The sequence below is a fragment of the Gallus gallus genome, chromosome 5 (assembly GCF_016699485.2).
Source record: "Gallus gallus isolate bGalGal1 chromosome 5, bGalGal1.mat.broiler.GRCg7b, whole genome shotgun sequence".
Lineage (NCBI taxonomy): Eukaryota > Metazoa > Chordata > Aves > Galliformes > Phasianidae > Gallus > Gallus gallus.
Window position 1 is genome coordinate 37,489,592 of NC_052536.1, and position 12,888 is coordinate 37,502,479.

The following is a 12,888-nucleotide window of genomic DNA, read 5'->3' on the forward strand; positions in this document are numbered from 1 at the left end:
GCTATCTGTGAGGTCATCCTCCTTAACTCCATTAGCTTACTTTCATCTCACCAGCAAATGCCATTGTCCCCAGGTGAGACATTTCTCTTTTTTATCCTCCCAGCCACTGGCTCTCTGAAAACTCCCCACTCCTTACTGCGCTTTTTAGTCTTAGCAGCTGGAGCAGCAGGCTGGGGAATTCTGCCTAAGGTTTGAGTTCAGCCCCGCACGGAGGTGCTGCAGGAGTCCCCAGAAAAGCATTGGTGGAAAAGGAAGAACTCACTGTGCTCAGCAGGTGTCAGCAACTGGATTAAAGTAAGCATTTGGCCCACCCTCCTCCTGCACCCAGGCTCAGACCCACCGGAGCTGAGGTCCTTCCCACAACCTGAATGCCAATTTCTTCCCTGCTTCACTGTGCTCAGATCCTCCCCCTGCTGTGCTTCCACCCCGCTAACTTCCCTGATATTCCCCACATCAAACCCCTGCTAACTTCCCTGATACGTCCCACACCAAGGAGCATGGGATCACAAATTACACAACATTACGGTGCAGAAATTAAGCAGAACGGGCTGTTCAGCTTGCACTCGCAGCCTTAAACACGGCCAAGCATCTCCAGCGGAAAAGTCCATGGAGGGAGGCAGCCGGGAACCCGGCGCTGTTTACACACCACCGGTCTTCATCCAAGTCCCGACTGAGATTTCACATCCCCTGTTGGGGTGACACTGTCGGGCCCGATCGCGTCGATGGTGTCCTTTTAATTAATCCTCAGGAACAGCGGCACCTGAGCAGGCGCTCAGCAGCCTGCATGGCCGCGAGCCCAGATCCACGGCTCCTACAAAAACCCCTAATGAGAGAAAGATGCTGCCATTGCTGGCCTCCCACTCTGTTTACAGACACTGTCTGGCAGCACAGCATGCTCTCTACCGTTTGGCTTCTGTGGACGAGGGGGAGAGGGAGAAAGGAGGTGAGTCAGCCCTTGGCCCCTTGCTCCCGAACGGCGATTGCTAATGCAATTATCCCAGCACAGCTGAAGCACTGTGAGACCCCGCAGCAAACAACGCCGAGCTCCGGCCCACCGAACATCTGGGCAGCTGCTGCCACTCGAGCGAGGCCAGATGCTCGGGGCAGTGCTGGGGATGGAGGCTGTTCCCCCTGCCCAGCATGGAGCCACGGCACTTTTGGGGATGCTTTTTGGGGCTGTGATGCTTGTACTCACGTTTGATGCAGTGGTTTGTGCCAGGAGCCACAGCCCAGCCTGAGCAGCACTGTCTCCCACAGACGTTCGGCCTAAACACAGAGACAAAAGGGAGTGATGAGAAGGGGGAGCTGAGGTCTCCGCAGCCAGCACCTCTGAGTCACCCGTCAAATTATTTCCTGCAGCATCTGATATTTCCTTCCAGATGGACCAGCAGCTGAGATCAAAACCCATCGGACAAGGGCTGAGTTGTTTGAGTGCCTGGAAGAGACCCCCCCCAGGGCTGCGTGAATGCAGCAGTGTGCACAGTGCCTTCTGAGCTGGGGCAGGGCTCAGCTCCCAGCGCTGGGAGAAAACACCCTCCCCCTGAGGCCAGCAGCTGCCATCTTTAACAACCTCGCGGCACTGTATTCTTTTCTGTGGCACTGGGGAGTGAACCAGGCCTCATTCCAGTCTGGCTGTTGCACTCCATACAAGTCTTAGGCTGCCACAGTCGAAGACACATCCTCTCCTATCAGAGTGCTGCAGGCCCACCGTGCCAGCAGCCGTGTCCCTGCGATCATTTACCTCCACCAATCCTCCAGTGCAAAGCAATTTCTGCCTAATTCCAGCAGGCTCAGATCACTTCCATGGTTGCTAATTCCAGCACTTTGACGCAAGAATGTTTTGACTGCCCTCAGACGGACAGCATCCTCCCCACCAGCCCTCACTGTCTGCTTTCAGGTGCTAATCGCAGGCCACTGTGCCTTGCAGAGCTGAAGCAGGCAGCTAACCCTGATGTCTCTGCCACTTCACACATTGACATGTCCACAAGGAGAGAGGATAGCAAGCTGCACGTTGCCCTCCGATAGTATGTACTCACCATGGAGAGAAAGTATAAGGAATTTATAACCTCTGCATGTCCAGGTAGATGGGAAACTCTGATTGTCAAAAGATACAAAGTTAGAAACAGTCAGCCTGAGGGCTCTGGAAAGCCTCTGGAAACCAAATTGGGAGTGTGGTTTATTTCTAACGCCGGACGAGGCAGTTAGGGCTTCTGACAGAATTTACAGGAACCATGGAAACATGCACATTTGTCTTCTAGACTGACTTTCAGAGGAACGCAGCAGGGTCAGAAGATGATCCCGCTCTGAACCAGCACTCCTGAATACCCACAACGTCAGATGGCAGCCCCAGAAGTGCCAGAGCTCCGGGTATGGGGCTCACACTTCAAAGGAGCCAAACGGAGAGGCAAGCAGGCATGCAAGGATGGCCCTGGTGCTGGCAAAGAAACTCATCTGTAGGGATATGGTCGCCTCCCACGGGAAGTGGAAGTGCTCTGAGAAGCCACATCATTTGGAAAATGCTATCCGGTCTTTCGGGATCAGTATTTTGTTAACCAGGTGGATTTTACCTGGAGAAAGTACTTCAATGCCCTTTGTGTGTCTTCCTGCAAACAGAATGGGCCAAAGTAATTCCTGTATTCACTCACACTGGCTGGCTGGGCAACAGCACTGGCTGTCAGCTTTTTGTCTATGAACCCAGAGATCTCTGGATTTCTTCTTTAAGACCTCCCCAGAAAGTATCCAAGCGAACTCTCATTTACAAACTGTGTAAGAGCCCACAAAAGGCCTTACGCTTTTTAAAGGTGTGTGAATCAATGGAGAAAACCATTGTAGAGCTGTAGCAGGTATCCGGGTCTGCTGAGAGACTACAAGCGTCAGCACAGGCATCTTTGCTTTGACTCTCACATCTCGCATTCTTCCCTGAGCATGGCACACACCTTGCCAGCCACATTGTGCCAGTCTCTCCAGAGGGCAGAGCCCTTTCTCTTCCTAACTTCAACCTGCTGACATAATCAGAGGCTGTTTCTTGTAGGCATGGTGAGTACTTTCTCCAAAGAAGCTGTTTTGGTCTTGAATCCCACTGTAGGTTCTTGATGGAAGGAAAGTTCAAGGTTTGTCTAAGTGTCTCAAACATATGTTCCTGATTGCTCTCAAGCCAAGCCTCCCCTGCCTTCATCACACTCCTACTGGCTACAGACAACCACTGCCAACCCCAGAAGAAGGGAAACACGAGCACTGAGGGATGCTCCTCAAGAGAGGACAGCCTGGCACATTAAGAGGGGAGCAATTCCTCAGGGAGCAAAGAGAGCACATGAAGGGGAGCGCCGCCTCTTTCCACAGCCTCCCTGATGAGGGGACAGGCAAAGGTGGAGGCAGGGAGGACTTCTTGAGCTGGGAGCATAATGCTGAAAGAAGCAGCATGTAGGGCAAAAATGGAACAGATCTATTTCCCACTAAGGGACCCCAAAGTTAGCAGTTAGGTGAGCTGAGGCACGTGCAGCAGCAGAACAGCTCTGGGGGCTTTGCTGCACGGGACCCAGTGCCAGGCACATCTGGCTCTAGTTACAGCGTTCAGTTGACATCTGCGCTGGTTGAATGCTGTGTGGTTTCCCTGCCTCGCAAAGAATGCAGCTCAAGCCCCTGGGGGTCTCAGGAGCACGGCATGTTTACTGTGGTGCTTGGCCAGCTGCACGTGCTGTCACCAGCACCAGGGTAAGCACATGGCTCAGGCACGAGCCACCCCCGGGCACATGGGGCTGCTCCTAGACTGCAGAACTAGAGGGCACACAGGGCTGCTCCTGGAGCGGCAGGGTCACTCCAGCCTGGTGTCATCGTCCCCAGGGGGCTGCTGGCCCATGGGACGGCAATGCACCCTCATCCTGGGCAGCCCACGGAGATGGCTTGGGATGTTCCCAGGTGCTGAGACTTGGCTGTCTGTAACACTGGACTACTATGGGATTCACGGATCATCCTGCAGAGCTGTTCCTAGCCCAGCTCAGTGACACAAAGCTTCCTCCACATTAAGAAGTACCACGCATGGCGCTGGCTGCACCAGCATAACCCATAACTTGAGCAACGGAGCCACAGTAAGCCAATCCTTCACAACTCTCCTTGCTGCCTCAGCCAGAGGCCAACGCCAGGGTCAGGTCCCCATCACACAAAGTGGGAAGCAAGCACCCAGCACAAGAGAAGCCAGCAAGATTTCACAGCGCTATTTGAAACCCGAGCCGTGCAACTGCGATGAGCACTGGGGGAAGGAAAACTAGAAAACAGTAGTAAGATCGTGGCTTCACATAGTTTAAGCGTGTGCGCAGCCTTAGTGGTGATCACACAGTGTTTCTGAAGCACTCAGCAGAACCATTTTTTTTTTTTCAGCATTTGCTTTAACAGCGATCCATGCCTCATCTTTCAACTCCACGCAGTGCTCTGCTGCCAGAGCCGCTGGCTCCGTGCGGGTCATTCACAGCATCCTCACCGAAGGCCAGGGGACTATTAGATCACCAGGTCTGCCTTTATGCTGCATGACAGTGAACTCCGTCCAGCTGCGTATGAAATATTTGCAGTCAGACCCAATGAAGAACATTAGCAAAAGGCTGCTGGCATCGATGAGCCACTGAAAGTGCTCTGCCAAGTCCACATCAGCATTAACTGCCTCAACGCCTGAGCAGTCCTATACACACGCTGCGGAGCGAGCCGGTATCCCACAAAGCCGGGGTGAAGGAGGACTGCACGACCACGAGCAGCATCCACAACCCAACAACCGGGGCGCACGAGGCACAAAAGGAAAGCAGGAGGGAGAAGATGGAATTCCCAGCCTGTCACTCTGGGATTACTTGTCAAAAAGCCTCACGTGTCCCCAGATGTGAGGTAGGCAACAAAAGTGGAGGCTTCCCCAGAGTATTCCCCAGTTACCCATCCCCCTCCAATTTTGTATACATCACTGAGGACTTGTTTTCAAAGAACAGGAGGCATGGGGCAGGGGAACAAAGAGGGCCACGTCATTGGTGGATACGATGGTGTGCAGCAGGACCACCAGCTTGAGTGAGGAATACACCCAGCACACTAGCTGGCAGGTGCTAGGGCCATTTCAAGGGCCTGGGAGCTGCCTACCCTGACACTCAGGAGGAAAGGAATTCTATGGACCAGAAGCTGCATGAACGAACCTACAAACAGTTCAAACACAGGTCTGAACACATTGAACTGGGCAGCCACCTGCTCCATGGCGCTGAGTAGAAACAGCTCATCCACAGCAGTGAGGGCTCCGGTACGGGTCTGCAAAGCAGGCTGGGGGGACTGGGAAACAGGCAGGGAAGCAGGGCACAGAAAGCAGGCAGTGATGTGTTGTATCTTTTCCCTTGCTCAGTGATAAAAGACAGCAGGGCACCAGACACATCCAAACAGTCCATGAGCAAGAAACTCAGTTCTGGGTATGCTGCCGTCAAGCAAAGCGGGAGGACAGCCGCGCAGAGGAGGACGTCGTGCTGATTAACAGGCAGGTTTTGCAGGCCCAGGACACGGGCTCACAGTGTGCGTGATGACCTGAGCGAGGCCCCAGAGGTACCAGCAGAAAGCTGTGATTTGGGAACGAGGAAAGGCAACCCACGCACAGCTGGGATTTTAAGCCAAAGAAGCTATATAAATAAACGGCACCAGGGTGTAGTACAGCCTGCAGTGCTACCTGAGGAAGGGAAACCGAAGGTCACCATACCAGAGAGTAGAGGGAGCGCAGTGCGAACGGCAGAACAGAAAATATCCCACCTGGCAAAAAAATGAAATCGTGAACTGAAGTTCTTTAGGGGCCCTGAGTTTCCTGGATGGAAACGTGTCCGGTGCAGCAAGGGATGTGGGAAGATGGATGAGGTGGAAGAAGGGAGTCTCACGGAGCGGCTGGAGGCGGCAGTGAGCTCCGGGCGAGCAGCAGCGCCATGCGGTTACTCACCGACGGTGACTTCAGTGCGGCTTTCGTGTGTGAAAGCTCCAAAAGCAGCAGGTCACAGAGAAGTTTAAAAAGCGCTGATTTGGACTCCAGAAGAGATGGAAAGCCATTGACAGTAAGCCATTAGATGCACGTTCCAGAGTTCACGTTCGTGGGGATTGCAGCTCTCCTCTCAGCTCTCCCTTTCCAGAGCAGAGCGCACACGGACAGGGAGCGCAGCACTGCGGCACGGCTCCTCATCCCCCCAGGCTTGGAGGCCCACGGCAGCCCTGGGTACGCCAGGCAGCCGAATCCCACTGACAACAGGTCAGCAGCAACACCCTCTGCTGTGGGATGGACATTGTTTTCAAGGAGCTTCAGCACCCTTCCGCACAGTGTGAGGCTCAGGGCAGTCCCAGGTGCCGCTGTGGGCCAGCTGCTGGCACTGAGGGCATCACAGGGACTTGGAAAACGCTGCCCAGGGAGATCACTGCCCTACCACCCCACCACAGGAAGGCTGACAACAGTCAGCTGCAGGAAGGGTAACATCCTCCTGAGCCCAGGGCTGGGTCTCCCAAGGAATCGGTCCAATACGCTCTCCCTCTGAGAGGCTGGTAAAACAAGGGATAGGTGTGTCAGCAACTGCCACTTACCTGCCATTAGGGATCGAGACTTCATGTGTCAAACATAACTGGGAAGAAAAGCAAGGTTGCGTGGTTGTAAGAGACTACATGGATGCAGGAACATGCAGAAGGTATGCAGAGACACCTCTGTCTTAAAGGTTTGCAGTGAGGCAAGCAAGGGACAGAGAACATCAGGGATGAAGCTGCCTTTTGCACTCTAGTGAAGATACCTGCCCTTACTGGAGAAGAATTTCTGCCCGTGTCAGAGAGAGTAAACCCAGAGCCTGCACACGGCTCACGCACAGAGCCAACACACCACCACGTGGGTCAGTCAGGCTGCCCGTGCCAGGGCTCCAGCGGCCTGTCCTGGCTGGCAGAGATACTCATCGTGAGGGTCATCAGCCGCAGGGGATCAGAGGGGGAGCTGCAGAGCAGGGAGCCTGGGGGTGCGTCAGAACCGCGCCGTGTGTCTCGCTGCAGGCTCCCCGTCTCTGCAGAGCAGCTGCGGCCCTGCCATATGATCTCCTCTCCACCTCCTCAGGGCTGTGGCCAGAGCCTGGAGCTGGAAGCGGCTCTGCCAGGCAGCTCATAGAAGCCTCCCCCGGCTGAGCCAGCCGAAGCCACGGGAAGCTGCCGTGTGGACCGCTTACGAGGGGCCCATTACGGGAGGACGGAGCCAAGAGGCCGGGTACCTGCAGCAAGAGCCGCGGCAGCCAGGCTCCATCCCGCCGGGCCAAACGAGCCCCCTGCCGAGCACGGGGCACGGCTCCCGGAGAGCGGCGGAGCAGCATCCACTGCCCACAGCAGCGCGCGGCCGCCCGACCCACCGGAGCCAGCGGAGCACCGGACCCGGCGCTCTTACCCGCGGCGCAGCCCCGTGTGCCGGGCAGCGGGCGCCGCCCCGCTCTCGCACCTCGAGGCGAGCAAAGCGGATCGTCGCACGCGTGGGACGGCCGCTGGGACCGGCAGCCGCTGGCAGAGGGCTCCGATGGGAGCGCGGCTCCACGCCCCTCCCGGAGGGCCGTCCCGCCGCGCCCGAGGAGGGCAGCGGGGAGGCACGCAGCGCGCGGCGCACACTTACCCCGCCATCCTCCCTCTGCCGTTCGGCTCCTTCGCCCGCGGCGCCACCCGCGCCTTGAGCGCGCTCCTGGGTCGCTGCCGGGACGGCTGCAGCCCCTGCGCGGGGCCGAGTCCGGGCTCGGGGCGCTGCCTGCGGCCGTCGTTGGGGCTCTCCGCGGGGCCGCGCTCGGGGCGGAGGGCGGCGGGCAGGGCGGCCGGCTCCGGGGGGGCTCTGTGCGGCCGGGGCAGGCCGGGAGCGGTGCCCGTCGCCCCCAGGGGCGCGGTCTGTCCCCGCAGCCGGCGGGGATCGGCGCGGCGGGAGGCGCCGGGCTCCAGCCTCGCCGCCAGGTCCCGCTGGCAGTCGCCGAGTCCCAGCAGGATCGCGAAGGTGAGGGGCAAGACGCTGGCCGCGGCGCCCCGCATGCTGTCAGCCCGCGGGGCGGGCGAGGGACGGCGGCGCGGGGCGGGCATCCCCCCGGGGGCTGCGCTCCGGTCCGCCCGACGGAGCCGCGCCTCACTGCCCCATCTCCCCGCGGGGCTCCGCCAGCACCTGCTGCCCGCCGGGGCCGGGGACCGGGCCGGGGGCTGCCGAGCGGCCCCGCCGAAGGAGGAAGAGCGGGAGGAGAGCGGCCGTCCCGCCGGCGAGCTCTGGCGTTCCGCGGGCGGCTCCGAGCACCTTTGCGCCCGCCTCTGGCACTGCCAGAGCCTGGAGGGGATGGAGGGTTTTATTTTTGGAAACCTCCCCCTTTTGCGTCTTTTTGATGCTGACATCCCCCCTCTCCAGAGGACACGGCTCAGCCCCCCCTCCTTAGCAGAGGAGACATTCCAGCAACACCCACTTTGGCAAAGGGAAACAAACTACAACGGAGAAGCCTTAACCCCTGCCTGGCCGGGGAGGCCGATGCTCCGCCGGTTCGGGAGCCGCCCTCGCTCCCGCCGCCCCCGCTGCCCGGTCCGCGGCGAGCCGTCGGCCCTCGGCTCTGCCGGCAGCGCTCGGGGAGCGGCAGCGGCCGCGGCTGCTGCCGTGGGGGGCGCGGAGCGGGGATGCGGGCGCCAGAGGGACGCGCCGCCACCCCCCGGCGTCTGGGGCCCTCGGGAGCCGCAGCGTCTCCTCTGCCTGCCTGCTGCCCTGGTGGCATCCGCCGGTGTGAAGAGCCTTACTGCCGTCGCAGTCTGCTTTCAGCGCTCTCACACAGCCCCAAACCCAGCTCGGAGATTTACGCGTTTACTTGTAGAAAAGGACTCACCTGAAAGCTCCGGGTCCTTCAGCTAAGAGACGCCTTCCAGGAGTCACATCCATCAATAGACGTCAAATCCTCCTATCTTCTTCCGTGTGGGCACACGGGGGTGGAAGGTTGGCTCCCAGTGGCTGCTTTAAATGCACTGAGAAGGACTGGGCGAAGAGTGGGAGCGGGGAGAAGGATGTCAGGGGTCTCTTAGCAGACACATACCCAATTGACCTCATCCTCCGCCACATCTCTGCTGCTCTCCACTGCCGTTGGCCATCTTGGGCAGGAGCAGGTCCTCCCCGAGGAGCACAGGCTCAGCTTCAGCTGAACACCATGAGGTATTTGGGGTGGGCTCCCGAGACTGCTCACTGCAGCCCTTGCACGCAAGAAGGGCAGGGAAGCACACTGAGTGCACTCAAGCGGCCACCAATCCGGACTCATTACACCAAGCTCAGGCGGGCAGAAGGTATGGCTCACTGAGCATCCTGATGCAGACAACAGCTTCTGGATGTCTGCAAGAGGATACAAGGGTCATGGTGCGCGTGGAGCAGTCCTTTCACTGTACCCTCATGTCTGCCTTTAGGGTAGGGACTCTTGGGGCCAGATTCTGCAGCTCAACCACTGCGTTTAGCAGACAAGTTATCACGTCAACCCATGAATTTATCTATTCTCCCTTGTCCATCTGATGCGTGGAGGAGCTGCAATAGAACACAGACTCATCTCCCATGTCCACCACTCCTCCAGGCCCTCACAGGACCTACTGACTGCCCTCTGTTTCCCTCCAGCCTTTCCCACTGCAGGTACCCACAGCAGGGCTGAGCAGGTTCAGACTTTGACCTCAGCACTGACAGCTGGCTGCGTGGGGCAGTGGCATCAGAGCAAGGGGCAGTAGGTGCCTTGGCATTTCCTGGATGCCATCATCTCTCCATCTGCTTGGGCAGAATTCTGCACAGCCACTGAGCACTGCAAGCAGTGCCAGATAAGAGCCGAGGCTCAGCTCTTTGTTCTGAGGAAGAGGAATGTCCTTTCCATCCTCACCTAATTACTTTCTTATGCAGCAGTGGAAAGAATGCTTGTGCCTAAACCTGACACAAGAAAATTATCAATACCATAAACAAAGCCATAAACAAAGCTTCTCAAAGCACCCTGGCAGTGCTGGAAGCCCTGCGGGAAGCCCTGCAGAGGACTCAGTAGGATCTCTCCCTGGAGGCACTGGGTCACCCCAGAAAGATGCAGTCTCGGGGTCCGACAGAGCTGAGGAATGAGGTTTACAAACCAAGCACAGCCTCAGCTGGCTGTCCAATACCCCACACAGAGCGAGCACAGGGGGTTGGCGTCTCATCTCGAATCAGCCTTGCGTCACACCCACAGCCACCCCAGGAGCTGGGTGCTGAGCCCTACCCAGTCTCCCCATTCAAGTGGGCACTCCTGCAGGGATGCTCCAGAGCTGTTTGTTCCCAGCAGCACCTTTGCCCATCCGACAGGGAGCGAGGGCAGCCCCGATGCAGGTGAGCCGGGGGCAACGCACAGGCACAGGAATGCCTTGCATTTAGCTCTCCCTGAAAGCGAGTCGGAAACTGGGAAGCGCAGGGTGCGTGGAGAGCTGCAAGTCGGGCCGCAGCACGCTGCTCAGCGGGGGCTCAGCAGACAAACATGAAATACCTCATTTCTCAGGAACTCACGCAGACAGAGAGCGGCCGGGCGGGCGGCTCGCCGCCGAGATCAAACCCACGCCTGAGAAGAGAGATTAGCAGCAGGGGAGGGTGGTGAGTGGAGTTCAACAGCACAGAGCGTGGTCCAGGAGGGCGAGCTGCAGGTGAGCAAAGCAGAAGCACCACGTCCACCTCCTTGTAATTCCCTGCACCAGCTCTGGGGTGGCTGAAAGAGCAGCAAAGGAGAGGCCAAGGTGAGATGGAGTTGTGGCACCTCCCCAAGTTCACACTTTCCATGGCCAGCAGCATACCAGGGGGAACGAGGCAGCCCTTGAGGCTAGGGTGGAAAGGAAGGTGCTCACTGGGACCTGAAGAGAAGAGGAGCAAGGGTGCACCGTGCTGCCAACGTGGCCCGTCCTTCCCACCACCATTATGGTGGAGAAACAGGAGTGCTTGGGCAGCTGAGAATCAAAGTCACAGTGCCTGGTGAAAGAGGCTGAGTGGGAAAAGGTGGTCTGTATCCTGGAGGGATGGCTGAGGGTCAGTCCTCCTTCAGTCCCCTCAAAGAATAGGAAGCAGGGGTTCCTCTGTGCCCGGACCCCTTGCACCCTCATTCTTCCACCCTTCATGCCCCCATCACCTCTGCAATACCCCCTTGGATGAGTAGCACCTGGGAACCACGCTTCCAGGGCCAGTTGGCCCACAGATGTAGCTCCTGGCACCACATCCTTTAGATTAATTAGCTTGTTTTCTTCCTCTTCTGAAGGGTTCACAACCCACATGTGCTTCTTCCTCTGCTGCGAGTGGACCCCTAACGCGCTGCAGATGGGACACATTCCATGGATTCGGGAGCTGCCTGAAGTTCATGGGTTAAGAAGGAGCATTCCCCCCTGCTGAGGGCTGAGATGCAGGAGAAGGCCAACCAGTCACCCAAGTTCACAAATCAGGGTGCACAGCCAGTCTTTTGGAGGTACAAGTCACTGAAAAGAACCACCTCAAGGAGCAAGGGCACAGTAGCCCTGGGGAGCTGGATGGAGAAACAGCTTCCAGGCAGCAATTCAAGCACCTCTGGAGGGCACCTCTGAAACCAAGCACATTGAGGAAGCAAGAAAAGCAGTTTCTGGGCTTGAAAGCATAGCCAGCAAAGCCTCCAGAAACACCACTCCAAACCTTGGCTGTGCCATGACAGACACGGAGTTCAGCACTCATGCTGACAGGATGCCCAGGGAAGGAGATGTTCCCAAAGGACTGACAAGCTGCAAGGCAGGTTTTGGGGACAGCTCTGTCCATACACTCATGCTGGCCCTCCAGCCACCCCATCCACTCTTGATGTGTCCATCCCTCAGAGCCCCAGGACACATCCCAACCTTCCCTTGTGAGGGAATATATGCCAGCATATTGTCAGAAATCAGAACAAAAACTGTCTGACAGCTCCTAACAGAAAGCCAAGGTTTGCTGGGTTTGTTGCTCCTTCTCCTTTTGTCTAACCAGGGCCATCTCCAAGATGAAAGAGGGAGGCACAGCCGAACCAAGTGGGTGTCCTACAACTGAGCCCTTTGGTCATGCTGTTGTATGAACATACATCCATGCACCACTGAGGGCTGAGACCACATGCTGGAAAGGAACTTACAGCATGAGAGCAAAATATGCCACTGTGAGGGAGAAGAAACCTGGAGAGCGAGAACAGATGGCAGAACCCGGGGGATGGGAGTGAAGAGTGAGGCAGAGAGGAGACTGCTGCGGGCTACTGCTGCAGAAAGGCTCTGGTGGGGCTGACTGCAGAGCACAGCTGGCTCCTTATTTATCCATCACAGTATTTCAACCCTTCAACAACTCTTCAAGAGAAAGAAGAAGAAGAAGAAAAAGAAAACAGAGAGAAAACTCAGTTAGAATGTGACTCATGCAGAGCTACAGCAGCTCAGGGGAACTTGTCCATTTATAATTAATGAAGTCCTGTTTGCAATGATCTGACTGCGGCCTCCCCTCTCCCGGGGAGGCTGGGGCTGGCTTCTCTGCCTCCTCATACCCGTGGCTGGAGCTGCACGTGGCAGGGAAAGGTGGCCTACAGACTGGACAGCCCCGGCCAGAAGCCCATTCCATCACACCTTCCTCAAAGGAGCGAGGCTGCTCAGGGCATCTGCCCCATGGGGCTTCAAGCAGAGCACACAGTCGGCGCCCTTCAGGGAGAGAGGAATGGAAAGAAAGAGTGAGAGGAAGCTTTTCCAGAGGCAGGTTGTCACACACTGGACAGCCTGAGGAGATCAGGATCACGGGCTGCTACCCCTCAGCAGAAAGCTTCCCTTCTTGGTGGCTCGGACCACCCCAGGGGCAGTGCTTCCAAGGAGCCCGTGACCTGAAAGAAGGAAAAGACAGATCCAAGCAAGGTAACACAGTGCTGTCGCTGGACAGAA

At 57.5% G+C, this 12,888-nt stretch overlaps 1 protein-coding gene across 6 annotated transcripts in view; it reads right to left on the bottom strand.

Annotated features, from left to right (window-relative positions):
* The window catches only part of LTBP2 (latent transforming growth factor beta binding protein 2), a 60,697-nt gene extending 51,786 nt beyond the window's left edge, over positions 1-8,911 (bottom strand). For 5 of the 6 annotated variants that reach the window (XM_040701990.2, XM_040701991.2, XM_015287677.4 and 2 more), the window contains exons 1-2: positions 7,619-8,297; positions 1,196-1,266 (exon numbers count right to left, since the gene is read on the bottom strand). In XM_040701990.2, coding sequence (XP_040557924.1) covers positions 1,196-1,266; positions 7,619-8,067 — 520 coding nt within the window. In that variant the 5' untranslated portion in view covers positions 8,068-8,297. Of the gene's footprint in view, positions 1-1,195; positions 1,267-7,618; positions 8,298-8,843 lie in introns of those variants that run through there. The other variant, XM_040701992.1, reaches the window with a different exon arrangement.
* Positions 8,912-12,888: the final 3,977 nt, after the last annotated feature.